Source organism: Trichophyton benhamiae (assembly GCF_000151125.1).
Source record: "Trichophyton benhamiae CBS 112371 chromosome Unknown contig02295.1, whole genome shotgun sequence".
Classification (NCBI taxonomy): Eukaryota; Fungi; Ascomycota; class Eurotiomycetes; order Onygenales; family Arthrodermataceae; genus Trichophyton; species Trichophyton benhamiae.
Genome location: NW_003315097.1, coordinates 497,494 through 524,109, shown reverse-complemented (window position 1 = coordinate 524,109; position 26,616 = coordinate 497,494). Strand labels below are relative to the sequence as shown.

Genomic DNA, 26,616 nt, shown 5'->3' with positions numbered 1-26,616 from the left:
GACCCTTTTGTTGCTCTGCTTCGCTCGACAGATTTAGTTACCGCGCGGGTGTTTTATCTGATGTTTCGGTTTCTCAACGTCGCATGGTCGCGCGGGGGAGCGTCAGGCAAGGCAGATGGATTTCGGAGGTCGCAGCAGCTTTTCTATTTATCTGGCTGTTCGTGTACTTTTAGATATTCGCCGAATCGTTCGTATATAATATAATAGCTTGACGGTCAGCTTGCGGTGGCACGCTGAGTATCTAGCTGGCGAGAGGATCAGCGAGAGAACCGAATGGAATCCAGGGAATTTGACACCGAAGCTGTATTTAACAGGCTGACGCTCTGCGCTCTGCAGGCCTCGTTTTTGTCCAAGGAATTGATAACTAGTCAAAATAGTTAAACGGTGGCGAGCAGCTGAAAGATGAGCTTCAGGCTTTGGGTTGAGGATGTTTTCTTTTTCCTCGTCTGGGATCGTCAGGCTGATAATTGATACTGATAACTAATGACCAAATAAATGATTAAACGATGATGATATCAAAAAAGGACAATTTATTTGATCTACCGAAATGCATACATAGAAAAATATATATAAACAAAATAAACAATAAACAAACCCTGTATATCTGAACGCTGGAAAGTTATGCAAAGACGTTACGGCAAAGGACTACGGAGATAGGCATATACCCATCACAGATTCATAGTAACAGTCACGCTGTTGCTGTGGACCAGGAGACATGGGGGAAGGCCGTCGCAGAGCACCTCGAGGTCGTCGACGTACGCTTCACAGGAGGCCTTGTCGTGGGAGACGCCTTCAACGGGGGTCGGCAAGGTGGTGAACACCACCGCCGTGTCCTTGCTCTGCGATTTGATCAGCTCGTTCAGTATCATATGCTGGGCACGGCCTGGCAGGTCGTTGAACGATAGAGGGACGGCCGCTTGGGAGGGATATCCAGATGCCCGTGGTTGGCTCTCCGTGTCTCCTTCAGCCGAAGTGACGGCGGGCTGGTTGGAGGTGCCAGAACTGCGGTTATATATCGATTCAAGGCCTGCGGCTGCGGCGCTTCCGCGGCGTGGAGGCGATGAATCTGCAAACATGATCGAGGGCCCGGTACCTTCTTCTGATACCACCTTCGTCGTCGGGATGGGGGCAGAAGAGAATTTGGCACTGGACGCAACCCGACCTTTCTTCATAAAAATTGCACGGGGTGAAGGTGTAGCCGCAGTAGATGCTCCTGTGGTTTCTTCCGTGGTTTCTTGTGGCTGATTGATTGTTGGAACGTCAGAGGCTGCCATTGGGTCGTCACCTTCTGGTTCATTCTCATTCTCGCTCTCGCTGAGGTAAGAATCCATATCACTCTCATCCGAAGACGACTCGTGTCCATCGGAATTGTACTCTACCATAGAATCCAGTAGTCGATGGGTCTGAATCCCGAGGCTGACTCCAGGCCCAATTGACCGTCTTCGAGATGACTCGATAACTCTCTTGAGACCTTCTAGCCCTGCGCGTCGTCTGCCTCCTTCACGCGGGGTCGTAGATCCAGATCCCGTTGGAGTCTGCCGCTGTGATCTGCTAGATCTAGAAGTCGTCCTATACCTTCCGAGTTCATTCCACCAGTCCTCCTCTTCCAACGCTTGTTCGACAGCGTCAAGCACGGCCTTGTCCACGTTATTTCTGTCTCCATTGACGATTACGCGGTAAGTTTGTAGATCCCCACTGGCAAGCCAGAATACCAGCACATCAGCACTTATTCGGAGCTTTTCGAGTAGAGTCATCACTCTTCGTCTTTCTTCCTCCACATCTGTCTCATACTCCACAAACACTGCCACTCGCAAACGGCATGATCGTTTCCAGGATGGGACAGTGTTCAGGATACAGCCAAGCTGCAGTATTAATGTGTATGTGTCAAAATTTGTTGTGAGATAGTTGGTACCCTTCTGCCTTCCATCTGACGATATCTCTCCAGACATCTGGATTGGCCATAGGTCTATGAACTTGGCCGGTGATTCATCATTCGTACCAGGAAGCTCAATATTCTCGAAACCTCTAGCAACTGCAACATTCATGCGTAGTTGGAATAGTAGATCCTCCAGGACCGTCAGGTAGCTCTGGACATTCATTGGCGGGTCTCTCTCGAACGAATCCGTTCTAGTTTTCCGGAGGGGTTCCCCTGCACCATCGCTGACATTTGAAGACGTACGTCTCGTCGGCCGTATTAGAGGGAGCCCAGGGTCGAGTGAAGCATCAGAGCTGTCCTTGCGGAATTGGTCTATTACAACCACATTGGGTCGCATTCCTCCCAGTCCGGCGCTTAAGACAACATTCCTGACACCCCATTCAATATTTGGTGCTGCTGTTATGTTTATAAAGGCTTTGACCTTTGAGAACTCAATGAACTTATTCCACGCCGTTTGCTCCTTTCTAACAACTGGAACAGCGGTTGCAAAGTCGTCCGTGACTAGAACACGGCCAAGCACAAAAAGAGCGCCTTTCTTCAACGAATTGCAAAAATGGATCATCCTATACTGCGATTCGAAATTGTTCACGAATAAGAGGATCTGTGGTCGCCAGAACTTGACATGCTCAGGTCGAAGGCGGAGTAGATATTTGCGGACCTGGTGGTAAATGAGACTTTGGCTGACATCTCCCCACGTTTTCGGGGGAGCCATATAGTGGATTAGGAGGAAGAGTGTCACCAGAACGCAAACACATCCTGTAGCGTACACCCCATCGGTGAAAAACATACTGGCTCCACTGATAATTGTTCCAACAAATGCAGTTGTGGAATTAAAGTAGTGAAATGACGGCCTGAAGTTCGGGGCGGATCCAATTTTGAGCAAGAAACAAGCCAGGTTAGTGACTAGGAAGGTCATCAAGTATGCCATGGAAACGAAAGAGGCGATCTGGTTGATATCGAAGAATATAGTAATCTGAGCTATTGCAAGGGTGATGAGAATAGAGGTGATGGGGTCATCATTTTTCTTGGTCCCCTTTGCAAAGATTGATAACCCGGGTAGAAGGGCATCCCGTGCGATGGCCTGGAGTACTTTTGCAGCACCAATAATGCCCATCAGAGACGAGAAAAATGAGGTTGAAAACTCTCCAAGAACAATAAGGAATCCGGACATATTTGTCTACGGTCAGAGTTTAGTAAGAGGATTCATTCAAAAACGATAGGAGGGATATGATATGACTAACATCTTGGATAATGTTAACATCCCTATAGAGCGACTCCCTCGTAACGCTTGCTGCCAAGGTGAGAATAACGATCGTATAGGTAGAGAACGTGAGGGCTAGACCATAAAGAGTTCCTTTCGGGATAGATCTACTTGGGTTCTTAAGGTCACCGGACATACTCGTACCACTGTAAAGCATAAAGTTAGCAAATTAGATACCAGAAATGAGAGGTCTAGGGGTAGAACGAACGCAAATATTCCGGATGTTGCAGGGAAGAGAATTCCGAACAGATCTTGAAAGTTTTCTCGCCTCTTAATCTGACTTCCGGCGGCACCTTTAGTAAGGCGTGGGTATAGATTATCGAAGAATGATACGCTGCTAAATCCGGTAAATTCAATGCCTAGGCGCTCATTTTTAAATGGCTGCTTGATACACGCTGATAGCGGAATGCTAAAGGTTGATACCAGAAGAACGATAAGCAACCCATTGCTGGCACGAGAGAAGACCGAACTCCCTGCCAAACAGATAGCTGTGCAGAGCATGAGGATGATGGATGCCCAAAGGTACTCCCACCAAAAGCCTTCATAAAGAAAGTGGGACTTGCTGCCAGAAACAACGCCAAAATTTTGCTTGAAGCAGTCAACTAGACCAACTGCGTTCATTCCTGTGTTCAAAACGCAGCCAAGGTAGAACACAATGCCAATTGAGCCACCGAACTCGGTACCTAGGGAACGGCTGATGAGATAATAAGCGCCTCCACCTCTTACGGTTCCATTCGTAGCAATCGCGGAAATTGACATGGCGGTTATCAAGTCAATTGCATATGATATTATAAGCATGACTGTTCTCCCTCTTAGCATATAGCTATACCTGAAAGGTAGATAGATAAATATTGTGAAAAGATATTACTAACCCATCATGCCGAGAACACCGCTCTGGCCTAGAAGAAAGCCGAAGCGAAGGAACATGAGAATGCTCAGAACGTTGAGAGTCGTCGGGACAAAGACGCCTGAGAAGGACCCTAGCTTTTGGGCCCCATCCCCCTCATCCTGGGCCAACTTTTCCCTTTCATCTGGGAAGCCAAGCTTGGCAGGTAGTGGCCCAGCTAACGAAGTCCTCTGAAGACGAGAGACGCTTCGACTCCTGTGTCGAACAACTCCATGGTGATCTTCATTGCTTGTTCTTCTCGCGTTACCGAGTACGGGTAAGCTCCTAGAGAGCAGATTAGAGACGGGTTTGTTTATCTCTGCAGCTCTATGGGGAGTATTCTAACCAGCTGATTCCATGTCCTGTTTCCTGCGTGGTATTCTCGTCATTGGCAGAGCCATTTAGTGGGCGATTCATGGTTGATGAAGATATCTTTCTGCAACTAGGAAACCCGGCAAGGTCTTTATGCAGCAGCCAGCAGCACCCCTGTCGGACGCTTAGACGAGCAGACTATCGAAGCATGTCCCTGCTGAGTGTGCGGGGTGTAAGTATTTAAAAGCGCGGCGTCGGCCCTCTCGCGTGGAATCCCACTGCTCCAACGTCTAAACACGCTGGTCAGCCACTTGAAGCGAGGTTGATGTTGACGTCGCCGCAGTTGGCGCTGACGTCGAATATCCCAACTTTCAGAACCTTGGGAGGCGTCATATCACGTGACCAAACTGAGACAAGCTTTCGACCAGGAACAAACCCTATTATTAAGCGCATTGAGGGCACTAAATCCATCACATGACCCTATTCCCGCGTCAAAAATGCATGCGCTAACCGCTTCGGGACAGCTGATGATATAAGCAGTGCGTCATCGACTCGCTGGGCCAATCAGCGCGCTGCTTATTTTTGAACAAGCAACTTCTTCCCGCTCAAACCTCAATCGTCACCGTCACGCCGACTTCGTAGCTGACACCCAGAAGCTGCTGACCGTTTCTCAGCCTGCGGACAGCCCTGCATATTTAAAAAGCATCCCCCGTCTCTTCTCTGCTGGAGCTGGCCAGGCCGGACTTCCTGTCCTACAAGTCAAGTTTGGTACCGGCCAGGTGAATATCGGTTGCCTTCAGCCTTCACTGGGTTCTTGTTACCTTCATTACCGCGGGTGTGACCACAATACGCCCTTTCCGTCTACCTATATCCATTTCACAGAAGTGTGCCGGCGAGACAGTCCCGATAGATGACCGAAACAACTCCCAGCGAGATGCCACAGGGGAAGGATATACCGGCAGCGTCGACGCTGCGTGAAGAGTCTCCTCGTGGCAGAGCTGTCAGCGGCACCTCTCCGGCAGAGGGCCTGGCACCAGGATCGCTCCCGAGACACATAACTACAGCCCGACTGGCCTCTCCTATCCCTTCGTCGTCGTACACAGACACAGGAGACCTGCAGCTGAGGCGTGTTCCTACTCCTCGACAAGCAGCTCCGTCTGATATCGCTACTGACTTCAAATCATCATCCGTTGTGCCGTCTTCGCTCGAGACAGCTCGTCCATCTGCGTTGACAAGCGCCCTACAGGACGATAATGGCTCCAGTGGGGCCAATACTACTTCCTCCAACGGTGCACCCATAGAAGACCCCGAGGTCGTTAAACGACATCTGGTGCGACCACCAGTCGAGTCAGCCGACTCCGCTGAGACGAACGGCAAAAAGGCCGAGTCGACGAAATCAGGCGGAAGCGGAGTCAAAGACGGAGAGGAATTTTCCAGCTTACAACTTCAGGGTGGTGATATCACTCGACCAATCTATAGATGGGCTGAAGCAGAGGCTCAAGGACAGCAAGGCCCCAAGAGACGAAAGAGCTTCGATCTCGCAAGGCCGGAACCTGAAACTGAAACTTTGGATATCAACACAATCAGAGTTCCTGGTGGCTTCCGCCGAGACTTCATACGCCGAACCGGAGGAGAGCAAAACACTCTCACCGCCCCCGCAGATCCCGAACAGGCGCTCGCCCAGCCCAAGTTAGCAACCAACAGCTTTTTGGAGTTCTTGACCCTGTTCGGTCATTTCGCTGGTGAGGAGCTTCAAGAAGATGACGAAGTCTTGGGTCCCGGCGAGTTCTTTACACGGAAGCCTGGTCCTGGAGAAGAAGAGCCCTCAGAGGAGACATCTCTGCTTCGTCCAGGAAGCGCTGGAGGCCGTGTGCCCAAGGAACGAGCTGCCAAAGCTACAAACACCTCTATGGGCGCCATTCTCCTCTTGTTGAAATCGTTCGTTGGAACTGGTGTCCTATTCCTTCCAAGAGCTTTCTTAAATGGCGGAATGCTATTCAGTTCCATCGTACTAGTAGCTATTTCAGCCCTAAGCTATTTCTGTTTCATCCTTCTTGTCAACACCCGGAATAAGATCAATGGCTCCTTCGGTGATATGGGAGGAATTCTATATGGAGATAAGATGAGGAAAATCATCTTATTCTCCGTTGCTCTCAGCCAGCTTGGCTTCGTTGCCGCCTATATCGTCTTCGTCTCGCAAAATCTCCAAGCCTTCATAGTGTCTGTCAGCAACTGTGAGACGTTTTTGAGCATCCAATACGTCATTCTGATTCAGCTCATCATCTTCCTACCTCTCTCCCTTGTTCGTGACATTTCAAAACTCGCCTTCACGGCCCTAATTGCGGATGTGTTTATCTTACTTGGTTTGATCTACCTGTACGGATTTGGAATCAGCACCATCATGGAAAAGGGCGTTGCCGACATCCAGCCATTCAACCCCAAGTCATATACCCTGCTTATCGGAACTGCTATCTTCACTTTTGAAGGAATTGGCCTCATTATCCCTATCCAGGAATCCATGAAACGTCCCGACAAGTTCCCTGCTGCGCTAGGCCTGGTCATGGTCATCATTACTGTAATCTTCCTTTCCATGGGAGTTGTTGGCTACGCTACCTTTGGCTCCAAGACTGAGACCGTTGTTATCCTCAATCTTCCACAGCAGGATAACTTCGTCAGGTCAATTCAGTTCCTATATGCTGCCGCTATTCTATTGAGCACTCCACTCCAGCTCTTCCCTGCGATCAGAATTTTGGAGAACGGCCTCTTTACCCGTAGCGGTAAATACAATCCTGGAATCAAATGGAAGAAGAACATCTTTCGCTTCTTCCTTGTTTTGGTATGCGCTGCCATTGCCTGGGGCGGAGCTGGAGACTTGGACAAGTTTGTCTCCCTCATCGGCAGTTTCGCATGTGTCCCACTCGTCTTCGTCTATCCGGTATGTTTCCCCATCTCTTCTACTCTCCAGCCCGCAAGTGGATTGAAACTAACTTTGATATATCTAGCCGTTACTTCACTACAAGGGCGTCGCAACCACCTATCTACAGAAGACTCTAGACATCTGCCTTATCATCTTTGGACTACTATGCTGCGTTTATACCACCGCTCTAGCCATCGCCAACTGGGGAGATGGCGGTGGTGGTGCCAAACTCCCTGGATTCTGCAACAAATAGTACTTTGCATTTTTTACCTTCTAAGCGCCGCTGTCCATAACCGTCATTTTTTATTTCCTATTTTTCGAGTATCATATTTCGGTGACACCTGTTTTAGGCTCTGGAATTTTGGTAAATTGCGCCCTTGCCTCCCTCAGATCAGGAACTACATAACCATTCTTCACCACTTCATGGCATAGGTTCCACCTGCTACCCGCTACCCAACACTCACCCTTACCCATGTTTCCCTTTTGCTAAATTGATGCCATCTTGGCTCCCCCGGTTTCTCTTTCGACTCTTTGCATCTAAGACTTGGTTCTGCTCTCAGAACACTCTGGATTAGATGTGCTTGATATTTTCATGTTCCTTATTTTTCGATCGGTCTTCCAGGAGAATTAGATATGCGGGTAATATTTGATAGATACCCGTTGTATGCGGCCTAACAATATCATCATTGATCTCTTTATTGTATCTCTTTCTATCTATGTTCACTTATTCATATTGTACATGAAACAAAATTGGCATATATTTGACTCGTGGGTTTGTTCAAATCCACATGAACATATAATCTCATCTTCACATTTTGAAAGTAGAAGCACTGCCTTCATTCCTTGACCGCGTGCTGATTTTGGAACAAGGAATAAGAAAAGGAATAAAATATCTTTATTAAAACAGATGACCAAAGATAAAAAAACCGTGTATGCCTAATACGTACAATCCGATTGAATCCGGCGCAGCAAGTATATGCCAATGAAGGACAAAAGGGAGAAAAGAGAATAATAGACAAACCCACCAAGCACGCGAGTCTATGAAGAAGAACTAGGTTCAGCGGCAGCCTTTCCTGCTTCGGCACCGGCATCCTTTGCCTTGTTGGCGAGAGCGGCCTCTCGCCCTCCCCACCTACAATGTGAAAAGAGGCACGGTTAGTTCAGTATGAAAAAGGAAAGACGAGGAAACAGGATTTAAAACGTACTTCCAGTAGTTGACCCATCGGTATCCCTGAGTCAATTGGGCTCCGAAGTTGATCAAGTGACAGCCGAAAAGAAGGTAGTTCTTGGGGGTGACAGCGAGAGAATAACGCATGAACGTTCCAGAATAGATAACCAATGCACCGGTCATTTGAGCTGAGATACTATATCAAGAGAAACGAGTGGGTTAGATATGCAAAGGTTGTGGGTTGGTATGCATGGGGGTGATGCGAAGGTAGCCGCTCGACATGACAGGGCCGACAAGTCGAGTATCAGAGGGCGAACGATGGAGTGGGATATGTGCCATTGACATACATTTCAGGATCCTTCTGAGTGTCCATAACCGCAGCGACCGGAATACCGAAGTTGGATACGGGGCCCCAGAAATCTATGGCGGTCGTCCCGTGTTAGCATCTAGCCCATAACTAGCTGAGACAAGAAAAATAAGACTGCGGATGGGGTAGATGAGGAGCCACAATAACATCATCAAGATACAAAACATGCAAGGAAACAATAGTAGAAAAAAAGGCTGCAGGAACTTACGTGTTGAGCAGACATAGTCCAACACCTTGTTGGACCGTATCTTTGCGTTGATGGCTTTTATGGCGGCGGCCATTGTGAGAGGCGGTTGTCTTGAAAACTTTGAGGGCAGGAAGCAAGCGGATCTGGGAGCTATACAGGCCGCTTTCTGGCAGTCGTGAGCAAAGGAGCAGAGATGTGTCCTTGGATGCAGCAACCTGGTGGTCCTCTGGATGTTTTGTCTCTGCTGGACTGCTGTTGTTGCGCTCAACCAAAAGAAAAAGCTCCGACTTCCGGAGTAAGTTACGACCAGTCACGTGATACAGTAATGATCAGGCCTGGGGGAGATAAGCGTCAAAAGGAGACGATGCTATGGGATGTCTATTTGTCATATAGAGAAGAATTGAAACGCGTAGATTGTCTTTTGACAGTATATAACTAGCAGGAGTAAACTTCTCAAACTACTGCCTCAAGAATAGGAGGTCCTTTAGCCGTCCATTTCACCGATACCACCAAACGCCATGGGAGAAAGGAAAATGCGAGAAGGAGACGAAGGAAAACGAAGGGAACAAATAGCCTGTCATCATTTATTTTGAGCAAGGGAATCATGCAATCAAATATTTCCCCTCGGTTGTCAAAACAGTCTGCGTTTCGTAACTCCAAGAATCGCTGGTATCATCGTCCACCCATTCCTGGTGGGAAGCCTCTTCCTTGTCCTGGAGGCTGGAAGCCGGGCGGTGGTTGGAATCCTCCAGCTACGAATAATCAGCATACAAGTTAAATACGGGGAAAGAATGTTGGTTTACTTACGAGGCCCGCCAGGAGCTCCAGGAGCCCCGAAACCCGGGGGTGGTCCAAATCCAGCTATGTAGGTGGTTAGTAAACACAGCGCAATGATAATAGACAATGGTAGAGACAAAACATACGTGGTCCTCCAGGAGGTCCGCCTCGACCTCCAAAACCAGGAGGAGGTCCGCCGGGGAATCCCGCTGGGGGAGGAAATGCGCCAAATCCAGCGGGTGGTGGCGGTCCTCCAACGCCAGCAGCTGGTCCACCAAGTCCAACGGGTAGGCCTCGTCCCGCAGGTTTACTGATTCCAGGTCCAGCAGCGAGTGTGGCAGAGACACCCGCAAGGCCGGCAGCAGTTGTTCCTAGCCTGGCGGCTGGCTCTGCGGGCGGCGGGCCATCGACTGAACATGACACAACGTGTGTTCCGCGTACAATGGTGAGTCCAAGTGTTCGTTTCTCTTCAGCTTCAACCAACGGGGTAGTGCTGCTACTGCCGGGTGCGGCCTGCCCTCCCTTGCCCGACTTCTTCTTTACTCGACGGAACTCTTCAGTATCTGCGAGAACGAGGTTCATATGCTAGGATATACAGTTAGTATACACTCGTACCACGCATCTATCTCCTCCCAGGTATCTGTTTCCAGCTTACCTTGTCAAACGCAAGCATTTGGCCTGTCATCTGTCGCCCATCTGTCAAAGTGACCCTCATCCTATAATTGATCTAGTTTGCGCGTCAGCTCTTGGCCGGAGACCTCTGAAAAGCAGGCATACAGCATTTCACGGAGAGGGCGTCAAGGATAATCATACGAGATTTTGCTAAAAGACATGTCAGCGATCTTATCTTGCAATCAACCAAGCTCTAGCTCTCATGAACTCACCATCTTCCCCTGCTTGTTTGAAGCCATGCTGCCTCAGGTGCGCACGAATGCGACTTTCAACCAGACCCGAGGGTTTTCACAAACTCGCCGAGCTCCAACGCCTCTGTTTTCAGCACAGCAGCAACCAGAAGCCTGGTCGTGAGGAATATCAAACTGTTCTATCGCCGTCTTTCTGCTTTGCTGCAACTTTCGATCTTTTGGCGTCGAGGATACGCTCTTTGACCGTTTGGGTTTAGCGCCAACGCCAAGCCCGCGTAGGGTTTTCTTCGCTTTCGCGCACACAAAAACACTTTTTGCGACTTTCAACAACTTCGACTTTCTTCTCGCGCAGCCAGAACGCACAGCAGCAGCAGCAACACTCACAATGGTACGATATGAGGTCCAGTCGACGGTTTTTACAGTGACATACTGCTAACCATGGCACAGGCCGAGGGAAACGACAAATCTTCGAACCCCATGCGGGAACTCCGCATCCAGAAACTCGTCCTCAACATCTCCGTTGGCGAGTCTGGTGACAGACTTACTCGTGCAGCCAAGGTGTTGGAACAGCTGAGCGGTCAAACCCCAGTCTACAGTATGGCTACCTCCCTGGAATGAGTTGAATCAATGGCAGAAACAACGTTGTGAAGCGAGAATTGGAAAATTAGAGGCAAAAACTGACGAGCGAGTGTGCGCACTTGACAGGCAAGGCCCGCTACACCGTCCGTACTTTCGGTATCCGACGTAACGAGAAGATTGCTGTCCACGTTACCGTCCGTGGCCCCAAGGCTGAGGAGATTCTTGAGCGTGGCCTCAAGGTCAAGGAATACGAATTGAGGAAGAAGAACTTCTCTGAGACCGGAAACTTCGGATTCGGTATCAACGAACACATTGACTTGGGCATCAAGTATGACCCTGGTATCGGTATCTACGGAATGGACTTCTACTGCTGCATGTGAGTGCTATAATTTAACGCCTGAATACCAGGTTTCTCTGTTACTTATATATCTGATTTATTTAGGACCCGCCCTGGTGAGCGTATCGCTAAGCGCCGACGATGCAAGTCCAAGATCGGTGCTCCCCACCGTATCAACCAGACCGAGACCATCAAGTGGTTCAAGAGCAGATTCGAGGGAATTGTCCGATAAATCAATCATATCAAAATCAAACAAAAATTCCCCCGTTTCTCTCTCCTCCTTTACCTCTCTTCCCTCTCCTTTACTCGATAATGCCTCATTTCAGGCAACGGAAGAGACTCTTTCTCAGGCTGCAAGGAATCTCCCCTTCCATCCCCGTTCCTTGCACCCTGCTCACTCGCGAACCAAACCTCTTTGCTTGTTGCGTTTAGTCGTGGGGGATGGGTTGTTTTTTACTTGTAAAAAATAACAGGCGTGTTTTAGGGGTATATTTCCAACGAAGACTCAACAAGCAAGTATGATACGACATGCAACAATAAAATTTACATTTCAAAATGGCTCTCTTTCCCTGTTTCACAATGGAGGCTTCACATAGGGTGTTGTTCCGCTTAACCATTGCTGAGAGGGACGTTGGCGTCCAGCCACACCTTTTCTGGGATGAGAGACGAGTCTTCGTTCCTCATCCCAGGCGGCCTTTAGCTTGTTTGTTACTATGCTCCCGATGGGATGCTATAGTGGTCAAGCTGTTTTTCCCCTTTCTCGTAGGCATGTAGTAATAAAAACTCTCAACAACTATGTCAAAGGTAAGATTATCATATTGCTATAGTTATTCGTAAATGCAAGTCAACAGAATATAGCAAGGTATGAACTAGATAAATCTGCATAAATCTGCTGATCAATTTCCAACTCAAAACATAGCACTTTACGGCATTATTGCAAAGAAACAGACTGGGTTCAACAAAATTCTCCAAAACTCGCCATTTGCGTCAGCTTTTGTCAAATATCTACACCATCCACCTTAAGGACGGGGTAGAGAAAACTATCACTTGTTCTTGGGAGGTGCCTGGTGCTCTCCTCTAACAAAGCTATAAACCATGTATCAGTCATCAAAGTCCCATACACCGACAGGCTGGTTATAGATTGGCAACTTACTTATCCCACCAACGGCTAAGGAATCTCCTATCATCTGGTCGAGAATTCGCAGCTTGCTCCCTCCAGCTCTCCCGTCTGCTAGCAAAGAGCGGGTCTTCTGACATTCGCTTCTGCGTCATTAGTCCAGCATAGCTCCTGTCGGAATGCGAGCTTCTTCTCTTTGACTGGTCTCGTTCAGGCCCTGTTCCGGACTCAGACGACATCGATTCTGAACGGTCTTTGGCCATGAAGGGAAACAGATTCGATGCTACACCTGCTTGTTGAGCGTTCTGTGTGGCAGAGGTGGTAGATGAAATGGAGCTGGATCGATCTGGTACGATGCCAGTAACAGACGGGATGCTAGAGGTGGTTGATGCCTAGTATCTTGACCTTAGCATTCCACTTCAGCTGTAGGAGGTGATGGATGGACTTACACGCCGCAACTCTTCATTCGCAACCTCAGATGGTACAGATGGTCGACGAGGATGATAGAAGTAAGGCGTTCCGCCCCTAACCCATACTGGTGGACGCTCAGGACGGTCACTCATATCTTATCTTGATATATATTCGGAATATTGCTCTTGATAACTGGTGTTCGTACAGACGAGTGTACTATCTCGAAGACATCCTATGTAGAATGGATGAAGAAGGGCGGGGGAATCGCCTCTGGCCTTCTGCTCCTTTTTAACTTATTCGCCCCCTCATCGACCAAGGCAAAGCCCGGCTGGGCCCCAGGGTCGAGGGTCGATCCAGGACAGGCTGAAGCTATAGTGAGGTATCATGGTGGTAGAAGGTTGGTACTTTGTGATGATCTATATGTTACGGTTGGTACTTGCACTGTAGCAACAGCATCATGACAGGGCTGCATTCAACCCACAGCACAGATAGAAGCATGCCAGCCCCGCTATACAGCTTCATCTACTCTCTATATGTCTTGGAGATGTGACTTGGATGGCAGTGTTGTACTTGTTGGTGATGTGCGAGGTACTTTTTGTGCACGCGAGGTCAAGCCGCATACGGCGTTATGATGTCACATTCTTGGATGCATCTCTGATTGGCACAGCTTGATAGCAAACATCCATGACAATAGCGATATCATTCGTTGGGCAAGTTGATGGTGATTTAAGCTTCGCTGTAAACGGATTATGAGGAAGTTTGTTAAAAAGGCTCTTCTATTATAGAGCTGGTAATCTGGAACAGTATGGGGCGTGTCATATAAAATAACTAAGGGACATAAAACAACATCATATACATCAGAAGACGGACGCGACTTTTTTTTTTTTTCTTTATTCAGGAAGCTTTGGTCATTTTACAGATGAGGTCCTGTCCATCGACAGAATCTCCCTCCTTGACATGTAGACTGGCAATCTTTCCGTGATGAGGTGCAGAGATGACCATTTCCTAATCATAAGCAAGTTAGCATTTATATCCGTAAATTTCAAGGGAGGGGGGTGAGAGGACGAGAGCAATAACATACCATCTTCATAGCACTAAGAACAGCAATCGGGTCTCCCTTCTTCACCTCGACACCCTCGTGGGCTCTGATTTCGACTACTACACCACTCATTGGTGCACCAACCTGGCTGCTGTCACTGGGATCGGCCTTGGGGCGGCTGGTGTCGTCAACCGTAGCAAGAACGTCATCAACAGTGACCTGTCTAACTTCACCGTTCATCTCATAGAAGACTTCTCGCTGGCCCGTCTGCTCGGACAGAGGACCCACAGCCAGCAGTTTCAGGATGAGCACCTTTCCTTGCTCGAGCTCAACGCTGAATTCTTCGCCGATCTCGGGTCTGGCAAGGAAGTATTTGGTTGGCAGGACAGAAAGGTCACCGTACTTGGCGACGAATTTGCGGTAGTCTTGGTAGACCTTGGGGTACATTGCGTAACTAGCAACATCACATTCGGTAGCGCTGCCGAATTTCTCCTTGATCTCGGCCTTGATCTTAGCTAGATCAAGAGGCTCTAGGTGGAGACCGGGGCGGTCCGAAAGCTTTCGGCGATCACGAAGAGCCCTGGAGCGGAGAGGTTCGGGGAACCCGCCATAGGGCTGGCCCATGAGACCCTCAAGGAACTCGAGGACGGAGGCGGGGAAGTCAAGCTCACCGGCGCGAGCAATCACATCGTCTGGGCTTAGCTTGTTGGAGACCATGAACTGAGCTAGGTCACCGACGACCTTGGAGGTAGGGGTAACCTTGACAATGTCTCCAAGGAGATCGTTGGCTTGCTCATAGGCCTTCTTGGTCTCAAGCCATTGAGCACCGAGACCAAGCTGGTGAGCTTGGAAGATGAGGTTGGTAAGCTGGCCACCGGGGATTTCGTGCTCGTAGACCTCTGGATCAGGTCCAGAGAGACCAGCCTCGAAGGGCGAGTAGAGGAGACGGAGCTGGGCCCAGTAGGTGTCGATGGCACGGACATTGGGGATGTCGAGCTTGGGGTCTTGGTCGGTGCCCTGAAGAGAGGCGAGGATGGCGCCTACACTGGGCTGAGAGGTCATTCCAGACATGCTGTCGGTTGCAGCGTCAACGGCGTCAGCGCCCGCCTGTGCACAGGCAACCATGGAGGCAACACCGGTACCGGCTGAGTCGTGAGTGTGGACGTGGATGGGGAGATCAGGGTACTTCTTCCTGATGCTTCCGACAAGCAAGGTGGCAGCTTGAGGCTTGAGGACACCAGCCATATCCTTGATACAAAGGATGTGAGTTCCCAGGGCTACAATCTTGTCGACCAAGCCAAGGTAGTAGTCCAGGTTGTACTTCTTCTTGGGGTTAAGCATGTCTCCCGAGTAGCAGATAGTAGCTTCAATAACACCACCTGCTGCGGCTACAGCCTTCATACCAACTTCAAGCTGGTTGATATCGTTAAGGGCATCGAAGACACGGAAGATATCAACACCATATCTCTTTGCCTGCTTACAGAAGTGGTAGATGGCATTGTCAGGAAGGCTATAATAACGTTCATAATATCAGCGTACTAATCTTTCATATAGAATAAAGGGAAAAACTTACGAAGAGTAAGCAACGCCGTTGGCGCCACGAAGCAGCATCTGGAAGGGGATGTTTGGAACAACCTTCCTCATCTTTCTGAGTCTGTCCCATGGATCTTCGTACAAGAATCTCATGGAGACATCAAAGGTAGCACCACCCCAGCACTCCAAACTGTATGCGTTTCTGAAAGCATAACTGGTTTCTTTGCCGATGTTGACGAGGTCAACGGTACGAACTCTAGTTGCCAGCAGGGACTGATGGGCATCACGCCAAGTGGTGTCCATGATAAGACATCCCTTGTTCTCACGAACAGCCTTTGCAAAGGCAGCGGGGCCCTTTTCATCGATGATTTGTTTCCATCCCTCCTTGCAGGGAGAGCTGAGGTCGATTGGTTTGCCATCTGCATCACGCATGATGGGCTTCAAGATTTCGCCCTTGAACTTGGGTTCGCCAACCTGGCCCTTGATGCTGCTTCCGTTGACTGCAACATCACCAAGGTACGCAAGGAGTTTCTGGGCACGGTTCTGAGAGCCAATGAGGGAGAATAGTTCTGGGGTATCATCAATAAAGGTGGTCCAGCACTGGCTGTCGATGAAGGTAGGGTGTGTTAGCAACGAAGCCAAGAAGGGAATGTTTGTCTTGACGCCACGGATACGGAACTCAACGAGGGCACGAAGCATCTTTCGGCGTGCGACTTCGTATGTGGAACCATGGCAGGTACATTTGACCAACATGGAGTCATAATGTGGGGTGATGATGGCGCCAGCAAAGCCGTTACCGCCATCAAGACGGACTCCGTTACCACCTGCAGAGCGGTAGACCTCGATCTTGCCAGTATCTGGCTGGAAGCCCTTCGTAGGGTCCTCAGTGGTGATACGGCATTGGATGGCGAAACCTCTGATGGAGATGCGGTCTTGGGTGAGGCCGAGTTGTTCTAGGGTAGCACCGGCGGCGATCTGGATCTGGGCAGCGACAATATCGATGCCTGTGATTTCTTCGGTGATGGTGTGCTCGACCTGGATACGGGGGTTGATTTCGATAAAGTAGTATCTGTTCTGCTGGTCGACCAGGAACTCCGCGGTACCGGCGTTGCGATAGTTTACGTGTTTGGCGAGCCTAACGGCGTCGGCAAGAATGTTGTCACGGACATCAATGGGGAGATCCTTGGCCGGAGCAAGCTCGACGACCTTCTGATGACGACGTTGGACACTGCAGTCACGCTCATACAGGTGGACGACGTTGCCGTGGTTGTCTCCAAGAAGCTGAACTTCGATGTGCTTTGGTTTATCGAGGAAGCGTTCTACGAAGACGGTGCCATTGCCGAAAGCAGTCTTGGCCTCCGAGGTAGCACGCTCGAAGGAGTCCCGCAGCGACTCCTGGTCACGGACGACACGCATGCCTCTGCCACCACCACCAAAGGCAGCCTTGATGATGATGGGGAAGCCGTACTCATCCGTGAAGGACTTGACAGCATCGAAGGTCTCGACCGGGCCGGGGGTACCGGGCACGACGGGGACCTTGCACTCTATGGCGATTTTTCGAGCAGAGACCTTATCACCGAGTCTATCGATAGTCTCTGGAGTAGGACCGACGAAGACCATACCGGCCTTCTCGACAGCACGAGCAAACTCGGCATTCTCGGACAAGAAGCCGTATCCCGGGTGAATGAGGTGGACGCCGTGCTGCGAGGCAATGTTGACAATCTCCTGGCCGGCCAGGTAGGCAGCCACGGGCGTGTACTGGCCACGCTTACCGATCTGATACGCCTCGTCGGCCTTTTGGCGATGCATGCTCAGTCTGTCCTCGTAGCTGAAGATAGCAACAGTTTGTAGGGAGAGTTCGTGGGCTGTACGGAAGATACGGATGGGGATTTCTCCTCTGTTGGCGACGAGGATCTTCTGGAACTGCATGATGGAGGAATTGGCCCGTAGACGGCTGTGGACGGAATCCTGGAAGTTGGACGGGTGGTGGTCTTCCATGACATCTTCCTCGACGGCGTCCTCGCGGACAGCCGTACTATTGACGTCTGGCAGAGGTACAGGTGCTGGAGCCATGTTTGTATAGAGAATATATGTATGTATGTATATAGATGTGTATCAACGGGGGTATCAGGTGTCAGAGGACGAAGATGACGGTCCTGATATCACGCCGCTATCTATATAGATACTCTCCGGTTCTCGGTGTAGCTCGTTTCCCTTCTCACTTGTTCGATTCGATATAAGATGGTTCTTCTAAAGAAAAAAAAACAACAGTCAGCATCGATATGATCTCCATCGTTCTCTCTGTATGCCCGGCTCATCTCTTCTTATAGAGAGAGCGTGAAGCCGCGGCATCGGCCTGGCGGAGGGGCCCTGGAGCAGACCGCAGTGGGGCAGAGCGAGCAGCGGGCGAACATGTTCACAGCCATTGACGGCCACCACGTCGCTGCGGCAGCCCGTCGAACATGGCCAGCAGACGTACCTGAAGACGACCGTCACCTCTTTGAGCGAGCGGCAAGGAGGACGAGGGCGAAGCTGGCGATGTTGGGATGTTGTGGCCGTCCGAAGCGTCGCAGCGGAAGTTCGTCGCGCCTTTTATTTTAAACTTGCCCCGCAAGGTTTGGCTGCTTCGTCTCTTCTTTTTTTTTTTTTTCCTGCTTTCTTATTTGCTTTTTCCGTCGCTTTTTTCTTTTTTCTGGTTGGTTCGTCCGCGGAGGCTCGCGTTAATTATTCTCCGCTCACGTGGCCCCTCCCCACATGACCTGCCGGGTTTTACTAAGCGACAGCCAAGTAGAGACAGCAAGAAGAAGACGACGACGACGAAGAAGAAGAAGATGAAGAAGAGAAGAAGAAGAAGATAGAGTGAGATTAGAGGACGGGACGAGGTGATGGCCAGGACGGCATGCTATGTACCGTTGACTCTGCAGCAGTGAGTGAGTGAGTGAGTCTGACGGTGCTCTGGCTACACGGCAATTCCCCGTCGGAAAGCCACCCATGCTCCTCGGATTCTCTCCACCAAGCAAGAACCGCCTGAAACCAAGACGACAACGACAAGACTCGACGACGATGGAGCAGCAGAGATGGCGGAAAAAGAAAAGAGACATCATCTGGCTGTCTTCAGGGCCCGTCGACATGGACCAGCCTTCCACCGGCTTCTTTTCTTTGACTAATTGGCCGCCCGTGAGCCATTTTACTTAGCTACCCCCATCCGTAAGCTGAGCGTCTAGCCGAGCAAAATATACTTGAGAGCCAGTCTGTTGTAGTTAGAGTGGTTGAGCAGAGAGAGAAGTAGAGGAGAGAGAAGCTTTCTCATGTCCTTCCTTTCTTTTTCCGGCTTTTCTCATCCAGACGTTAATTTTCTTTTCTTATTTAGTTACCTCCTGATTGATGTCTCGTTTAGCCGAGGATAAACCAGTTTGGTCAAGGAAAAGATGGGCTGGCTGGCTAGCGTTGGGGGGAGCTCCAGGGGAAGAAGCACAGAAGAGTTAACCAAAAAACGCAGCACTACTTATATACTTAATGTTCTTAGACCGTGCAGATGGCTGACGGCCTGCGTGTTGGGGACGCTCCGACTGGCTGCGGAAACAGGATGTTTGTTTACTTCTGTTGAGTTGTGCTACCTTTTTATGTCGAGATCTCCCATCACACGGTCAGTTTGGATCTTGCATGCCGGCTGGGGGAATCGCCGACATATTTGCTGTCCTTTTACGAAGCCACTCATGTATCCGTGCCGAGAGGGACTGGAGGTTGACCTTATTTGCCGATGTACAAGCACGTCCGATTTACAGCTAGGGTGATGGTGTATTATGAAAAAATAAAGGAAAAGAAAACAAAATATCTCGTATCAAATACACATGATGAAGGAGAAAAGGACATGACAGCACAGGTGCAGAGAGTAAGTAACAACAGGTAAAACGAGTAGGAGCCGGAAGCCGGTGCCGAAGCCGATGCCGGACAAGGGGGGTGAGGGTACATTATTAGTTTATGTGGTTTTGTTTTTTTAAGGCTTTGCTGGAGGAAAATAAAGGGACAGCAGAAGAAACATAACAAAAGAAATAGAAGAGAAAAGAAAAGAAAAAAGGCTTCTCCTCCATTCTCCTCCATCTTCCATGCTTTCCCACCGCTCACAGTCCCAGACGGAAATAATGAAAAAATGAAAAAGAAAAAGAAAAAAAGAAAATGTGTAGTAAAAAAAAGGGGGGGAAGGCGGAAGTGGGATATCAACAGAAACCACCTGAGTTTCCGATAAGGCATAACTGATAACAAAAAGCCACCATATCTGGCCCCGGTTTCGTTCATTCTCATTCCTTTTCTCTCTCTTCTTCCTGTGTCGATGATTTCATTCGTAATCACGGAGACCTCGTATGGTGTTATTTTTATTTTTCTTCATCATCCTCATCCCGTCGTCTTATCTAGTCTTTTCTCTTTCTTTCTTTCTAGCATGTTTGTCCTTAGAATGGCCGGAAGCCGGTTGGCTGGGGGGTTATGCCGTTGGTCTGCTGTCCAAACATCGACGGTGCACCCCCTCCCATTGACCCGCTGGGACCTTGCGTCAGCATCAGTCTCGAGCCTCCGAGGATGGGCGTGTTGTCCTCTTCCTTCTGCTGAGAGGCTTCCTTCGCCTTACGCTCCTCATTGTCCTTCTTCAACATCTCAATGGTCTGCACTTGCTGGCTCAGCATGTTGATCATGTAAGGCATCGTGAAGTCATGGAGGCCATGGCGCCACGACATTTCCAATACCACATCGGGGCGGATAAGCTCGTAGCAGGCGTATAGCATGCCCACGTAGCACTCACGGCTACCAATGTCGACGAACTAACATATCATCACTTGTTAGCAACATTGTGTGAAATCCAAACAACATAACACATGGCAAGGTACTTACGTAGCGCAACAGCTCCTCGACAACCTCGGGCTTGCCTGAGATCGCAGCGGTCTCGATAGCATCCTTGAACAGCTTGTCCTGCTTCGAGAGGGCGATGGACTTCTCCCATCGCTTGTTCTTGCGGTAGATGTTGGCTGCAATCTGGCGGAAGAATACAAGCTCGTGTTTCTCCAGCCTCTGCGCCAGGTCGACGGGATCGTAGTTGTCATGGTTCTCAACCGAGTCTCGCAGAGTCTTGTGATCTTCTTCTTCAATTAACAGGTCGTTAATGGCATTATTGACCGCACGCTTGTTCTGTGGCTGTACATTGAGAAGGAATGGCTTGATCAAGGGGATGTTGTCAGACTTCTCAAACATGCGAACAACCCGGTTGACGTCGATGCGGGGAGTAAGGACTTGGAGTAGGTCCGTCAGCAGCAGGGGTTGTTCTTGCAGATAAAAGTTCAGGGCACGGTAGTAGATCTCCAGGTTGGCAACCTTAACAACAATATCCTTGAAAGAGTGATGCTCCCACGAATCGGCTGCTCGCTCCATCATTGCTAGCGCCGCGTTATCCCATTCGTCGTAGTGGCAGTAAAGGAAAACTAGCTCGGGCCATAGGTTGGCTTCCTCGCACGCGCGAATCATCTTGGGAATGTTGATTCGGGTCCAGAACAACTTGAGGTGCTCCATCACACGGTCTGGATGGTACTTCGACAGGGCAATTCCTAGCTCAGTGAACATACCCATGTGGGCTCTCTCAAGACCAAGACCGGCCTCAAGCAGAGCAATGAGCTCGTCGAAGTAGCCATTACGCTCATACTGGCGGACCAGATCTTGTAGCTCCTCAGCATGCACGATCAGGTTCAAGCCGCAAATCTGAGCAAGGCGGAATTCCTTCTTGGCAACGCAGGCTGCGTTAACCTCCTTCCAGACCTTGACGCTGTTGCCCTTGCGAGCACACTCAACAGCAGCTTGGTAGTCCTCGAGATGGACAAGTGTAGTTGCAAGCTTTGCCCAGTTGGAGATGCTGGTGAAGAATATCTTTGCAGCTTGGTGGTATCCCTCGGCATAGGCCTTGTCACCGGAAGCTTCAACATCAGCAACATTGATTCCACGGAGGAAATCGTCAAGCTCGGAAAGCTTGTCGAGTCTAGCAAAGCTGAAGGCCATGGCAGTATCGACAGCAGGCTCTCGAAGAGTCTTGCGGGCCATCTTGAGATATTCAATGAGGTCCTCATCCTTGCCAGCATGGGTAGCGGTTTCGATAACTTCATTGTAGTTTGAAGGGTCTCCGGCACGAATATATGAAGCGATAGAATCGGAGATGCGAAGGCCATCCAATTGAGCTTTGGCGACCTTGCTCCATACTTCGGGAAGTTCAACACGCTCAGCATAGTCCTGAGCACGGTCGATGCTGACAATGTGTTCCACGAGAACATTGGTGGCAGCAGGGTGGTTCTCAACCTTCTTGTAAATCTCGAAGGCTTCTTCGTACAGGCCAACAGACAGACACATTCCCGCAATCTCATCAGCATTGAATTCTGTAAGCTTGTGGATGTAGTCCATCAGCTTGCTCTTATCAGCCTTGGCAGCGGTGAGCATCAGCAAGTTCTGCAAACTGCTGTTATCACTGAAGGGAGACGGCTCCAGGATGATCTTCTCCAGCAACTCAATGAGTTCTGTCGGCAGGTCTGCTTCAAGGAAGGCCTTGACTGCTACTGACACCTTGTCTGGCTCAGAAGACTCTGGGACGGCAGTGGCAATAACCTGGTCAACAAGGGACCGTCTGTGAATGTTGTTTCCGTTCAAAACAAAGGCCCAAATTTCACCATCAGCTCGCTCAAGTAGATACCTGGCTTGAGCACGATACATCGAGTTGTCGTTGGTGATGTTGATAAGCTCAAGATCATTCTGGCCTTTGCGGTATGCAATATATGCAAGGTTAGGGTCTCGCTTCTCACAGTACTTTCCGACAGTTAGAGTATCATAGAGGTCGTTCTCCTTGAGGAACTTCTCGGGGTTGTTGTTGCTGTCAATGTATATCTTGGCCAAGGCATTGTACACTGCTTGCTGTTGGTTACCGGTGCTGAGAGTGTTCTCTAGGAATGGCAAAAGAATCTTCAGTCTATTTCTCTTCTCTACCTCAGCGACAAGCTCATCAATTGGGATAGAAGCTGGGTCAACAGTAGTGAGAAGGTTCTTGATAATAGACTCATCACAGTCCACGTCAAGCAGGCCACCGACAACAGCGGGAGTCCTTGATGGGTTGACCCTTTGAACGTAAACTTCGATCGAAGAATACTGCTGGTTCTGGTAGAGGTACAGAACTAGATCATGGACAAAGTTGAATCGATCGCAAACAGTAATCAAAGGAAGTTGTTCAGCGAGCTTGGCCTCCTTGAGGAAATTCTTGACCTTCTCAGGATTGTAGTAGTTGCTGTCGCGGCAAATACGCTCGACTTCGGTCATCTGGCCCATGCGAGTAGCGGCCTCTATATACTTAAAGTGAACATCGGCATCCTCACTAAGGTTGACGATGCTGCCAAGGTAGTAGTAGAGACCCTCGGCAGTTCGGTATTTCTCAAGCAATTGGATGAGGTTGGTAGGTCCCAAAAGGTCAGAGAATTTGGTAGCGATTTGAACAACAGCTTGAAGATTTTGACGGAGGTTTGAGTGAAGCATCTCGTTCATACATTCCAGGGACTGTTCCACTGAAAGGCGGCCAAAGAATTCTATCAACCATTCGGGGTTCAGTTTGTCCGTGCGGACAATGTTGCGCATAATGACTGTGGAATCATCAGTGTTCTCGAGCGCACGCTGATAGAGACCTGCGTTCTCGCAGAGTTGTGAGATCCTAGCCTTGTCGTAGTGGGTGAACATCTCGTTACCCAGGATAGCATCGGCGACCTGAGGAGCGTTGACAAGGTTCATCTCTAGCAGCCTAGTCTGAAGCTTAGCATGCTCAGGCTTGTTGTCCTTGAGAGCATCCAACAAGAATGCAGTAGCTTGCTGGATCATGTTTTGAGAGACGAAGACATCGACAACACGGTCAAGATCAACGAGGGCACCGCTGTCATCGTTTGCAAGCTGACCAGCAAACTCTGCACACTTCTCTGGGTTAACTCGGACAATATGCTGTAGAAGCTGGACATAGTCAGGTTGATAGCCGACTTGCTTGGAGTAAGCCAGGATCTTGTCGAATTGACCAGTCTCTGCGAAGCCAGCAACGACCTTGTGGGGAACATTGGCCTTGAGGTAGATGTTCAAAGCAATGTTCATGTCGTGTGGCCGAACGATGTCACCTAGCTCCTCGGAGCATTCCAGCTTATCCTCGCCGAGCCACTTCTCAAGGAGATGTTTTCGGTTTTGCTGCAAGACAGGTCTAGTCAATTCAACACTCTCGTATACGTTTAGAGATCCCTTGTCAAGAAGCATTCCGAAATATTGGAGGATTACAGACATGCCCTGACCTGACTGTGATACAGCCTTTAGGCGGTTGATAGTGTCTGCAGTTCGCAGGAACCCCCGGGGCGAATTGGCGGCGATTTTGGCAGCCTCTGCATAGTTTCCTTGAGATAGGAGCTGTTCAAACTGTCTCTGAAGAAGATTATCTGCACCCGGAAGGCCAGCCTTGGATGCAAGCTTAACAGCCAGAGATGTGTTTGCTGGGTTTTCAAGGAGATATGGAATGATGGTGCCTTCGTCCACACTGACAGAGAGGACCTGACCCTTCCGGTTGACACCGACAATACCAGTAGAATCTGAGTTTGGTGTGGTAACGAAGATGGTTTCGCTGGAAATGCGGTTCATGAAGATGCATGTACCAGTCTCGAGGTCATAGAGGTGGATGAAGCCGAACTTGGTGATAAGATAGACAACATCGTATTTCTCAGAAACCTGCATGGCAACTGGGAAGTCATTGGTAGCCTCCTGTGGGAAGTAAACCTCAACAGCCTTCTTCTGGAACTTAGGGTTGGGCTCCTGGTGATCGATCTCTGCAATCTGAAGTTTGGCACCGGTTGCGGTTCTGACAGCGAAGGTGAAGAGTTTATGAGGTAAGGGTGATCCGTCGACCTTGATGGTAGCAAAGGCGGCGGCATGGCCTTCGATGTGTTGAGATATGCCTCGTTCAACCGAATGGAGCTGCATTGTTCCTACTATCCGTCCTTGCTGTTGACTGATACCAACAACCACCATCCACTTTTCCTCCTCATTAACACGATAGCTAATAATTTGGCAGCTCTATTCACTTGATTAGTTGCATTTCCCCTTTTTGATTATAGTGAAAAACAAGATGGCAATACTAATAAAGGATACGAAAGAGGTAAAACGCACCGCGAGATTTGCAATCCGGTCGAACATCTTAAGAGGAGCATGCTGAGTCGGGTCAAAGACGTTCCAGTGGTAAACCGAGGACTCAGTGATCAAGCCAATACTTGTCTCACTGTACCACTTCCAGAAGACAACATCTTCAGTCATGACTGCCGACTTGAGCTTCTGCTTTGCCTGGAGGTCAAAGACCTGGATGGTCTTGCCCTGGGCCTTAAGCGCGATAATGTTCTTGTTCCAGTGCATGATCGCACTATCGGCATTAATCGGGCGCCGGATGACCTCATTGTTGTTTTTAAGATTGACTATGATAACTTGTGTCTTATCTTCATCGTTGACCTTTTGTCGTATGCAGACGAAACTATCGGATTCTAAAGTCTAAACGATTTGCAAGAAAAGGGAGATGATTAGCAACTGCGGAAGCAGAACGGGGGCCGCTGGAGAATACTTACACATGAATTAAAGCCGATAGATGCAGGCTAGAGATAAAGATGATGAAGCAAGCTGTAGTTAGCTATCATGCACAGCCACGAAGCCCTCCTCCCCACATTCCAACAACCACAATGCCCATCAACATGAGCCCAAAAGACGCAGTATCCGATGAAATATCAAGATAGCAGGCCGTAGGGGCCATATCGATTGACTGGGGCGAGGAATGGGGAGAAGGCTTGCTCGTGTGGAGAGGGTGATTGCGTACCACAATATCAACGTTCGTTAACTACGGCAACGTGTCAGTAAGGGATCAAAAGCTCCAGGCAGACAAGGCGCAGTTCTAGAAGTACTCCCGAGGCCATCATACCTGTAAAAGCTCCGTAAACTGAATGGGAAGAGGAGCCATGATTTCGTAATGGCCGTCAAGGCAACGACCTCATCCAACCAAACCCGGAGCGCCAGCTATGCCGAAGAAGTAGGGGAGAAAAAGGAGAGAGTGAGAGGGAATGAAAAGAGCAGGCTGAAGGAGAGAAGGACAGGGGCGGAAGCAAAGAGAGGCGAGGAGAAGAGAGAGCTCTAGCAGGGAGGATGTTTGTGTCTGAGGATCGCAAGCGGTTGATTGAGAGGCAAAGAGGAAGTCAAAGGAGAAGGTCGAGAAGTCGATTTGAATAAACAACCTTGCCTTTTCAGGAGCAGTCACGTGATATTTTAGTAAGCAGGCAGTGAGAGCTGAAGCTTGGAGTGAATTTGATAGTGAAGACGAAGATGTGGTGATAGTGAAGGAGTTTGGCAGAGAGAATGAGGTGAGAATAACAAAGATGGATAATGAGAAGTAGTAGTCGTAGTGGTGGTGGTGGTGAGGCTGAAGTAAGAGAAAAGCTGGGCTGGGTCGGCTTGATCAGTGTTGATAACTAGTTGATACCACGAAACAGAGTGATATCTGATATTCTGGTCTTAATTTTCTTAAATTAGCCTATTAAACTCGCCGTTTGCACTCAAATAAACATGTAGCTAGTCTGCAGGGCACTAACTAGTTAAATAAATTAGTGTATCAATTAATGAAGACACAGAAAAAGTATCAGATCTACTGCAACATCTACAGCTTTAGTTAAATAGTAGCTACAGCTTATTATACAGTACGGAGTAATCGTCTGCAATTGAGCACTGACAAGTCAATGGTCATAAACATAGCATCGACATCAGCCTCGAACATACCATTAGCCATTAGATATACGTATTCATATATGAAGGACTTCTTCCTGCTCTTTTCCACTTTCCACACTAAAAAAGCAGTATCAC

At 49.2% G+C, this 26,616-nt stretch overlaps 9 protein-coding genes across 9 annotated transcripts; 4 read left to right on the top strand and 5 right to left on the bottom strand.

Annotated features, from left to right (window-relative positions):
* Positions 1 to 668: 668 nt before the first annotated feature.
* ARB_01087 (uncharacterized protein) lies at positions 669 to 4,500 on the bottom strand (the record flags this gene model as incomplete). Its single annotated transcript, XM_003012790.1, has 5 exons — positions 669 to 3,113; positions 3,178 to 3,343; positions 3,406 to 3,997; positions 4,070 to 4,368; positions 4,430 to 4,500. 5 exons carry the CDS (start codon positions 4,498 to 4,500, stop codon positions 669 to 671), a joined length of 3,573 nt encoding a protein of 1,190 aa, XP_003012836.1.
* Positions 4,501 to 5,305: 805 nt separating this feature from the next.
* ARB_01086 (amino acid transporter, putative) lies at positions 5,306 to 7,565 on the top strand (the record flags this gene model as incomplete). The annotated part of the gene is made up of 2 exons (XM_003012789.1): positions 5,306 to 7,330; positions 7,398 to 7,565. The coding sequence occupies 2 exons, from the start codon at positions 5,306 to 5,308 to the stop codon at positions 7,563 to 7,565; spliced, it is 2,193 nt and encodes a 730-aa protein (XP_003012835.1).
* Positions 7,566 to 8,350: 785 nt separating this feature from the next.
* Positions 8,351 to 9,128, bottom strand: ARB_01085 (uncharacterized protein; the record flags this gene model as incomplete). Its single annotated transcript, XM_003012788.1, has 4 exons — positions 8,351 to 8,444; positions 8,518 to 8,676; positions 8,828 to 8,900; positions 9,056 to 9,128. The coding sequence occupies 4 exons, from the start codon at positions 9,126 to 9,128 to the stop codon at positions 8,351 to 8,353; spliced, it is 399 nt and encodes a 132-aa protein (XP_003012834.1).
* A 578-nt stretch (positions 9,129 to 9,706) lies between these two features.
* On the bottom strand, positions 9,707 to 10,526 carry ARB_01084 (uncharacterized protein; the record flags this gene model as incomplete). The annotated part of the gene is made up of 3 exons (XM_003012787.1): positions 9,707 to 9,786; positions 9,958 to 10,396; positions 10,467 to 10,526. 3 exons carry the CDS (start codon positions 10,524 to 10,526, stop codon positions 9,707 to 9,709), a joined length of 579 nt encoding a protein of 192 aa, XP_003012833.1.
* Positions 10,527 to 11,112: 586 nt separating this feature from the next.
* ARB_01083 (uncharacterized protein) lies at positions 11,113 to 11,822 on the top strand (the record flags this gene model as incomplete). The annotated part of the gene is made up of 3 exons (XM_003012786.1): positions 11,113 to 11,269; positions 11,380 to 11,629; positions 11,696 to 11,822. The coding sequence occupies 3 exons, from the start codon at positions 11,113 to 11,115 to the stop codon at positions 11,820 to 11,822; spliced, it is 534 nt and encodes a 177-aa protein (XP_003012832.1).
* A 1,922-nt stretch (positions 11,823 to 13,744) lies between these two features.
* ARB_01082 (uncharacterized protein) lies at positions 13,745 to 17,763 on the bottom strand (the record flags this gene model as incomplete). The annotated part of the gene is made up of 4 exons (XM_003012785.1): positions 13,745 to 13,854; positions 14,036 to 14,123; positions 14,200 to 15,667; positions 15,731 to 17,763. 4 exons carry the CDS (start codon positions 17,761 to 17,763, stop codon positions 13,745 to 13,747), a joined length of 3,699 nt encoding a protein of 1,232 aa, XP_003012831.1.
* A 1,720-nt stretch (positions 17,764 to 19,483) lies between these two features.
* ARB_01081 (uncharacterized protein) lies at positions 19,484 to 19,936 on the top strand (the record flags this gene model as incomplete). The annotated part of the gene is made up of 2 exons (XM_003012784.1): positions 19,484 to 19,582; positions 19,715 to 19,936. 2 exons carry the CDS (start codon positions 19,484 to 19,486, stop codon positions 19,934 to 19,936), a joined length of 321 nt encoding a protein of 106 aa, XP_003012830.1.
* Positions 19,937 to 20,138: 202 nt separating this feature from the next.
* Positions 20,139 to 25,131, bottom strand: ARB_01080 (uncharacterized protein; the record flags this gene model as incomplete). Its single annotated transcript, XM_003012783.1, has 3 exons — positions 20,139 to 20,504; positions 20,575 to 24,798; positions 24,892 to 25,131. 3 exons carry the CDS (start codon positions 25,129 to 25,131, stop codon positions 20,139 to 20,141), a joined length of 4,830 nt encoding a protein of 1,609 aa, XP_003012829.1.
* Positions 25,132 to 25,732: 601 nt separating this feature from the next.
* ARB_01079 (uncharacterized protein) lies at positions 25,733 to 25,897 on the top strand (the record flags this gene model as incomplete). Its single annotated transcript, XM_003012782.1, has 1 exon — positions 25,733 to 25,897. One exon carries the CDS (start codon positions 25,733 to 25,735, stop codon positions 25,895 to 25,897), a length of 165 nt encoding a protein of 54 aa, XP_003012828.1.
* Between the last annotated feature and the right edge of the window lie 719 nt (positions 25,898 to 26,616).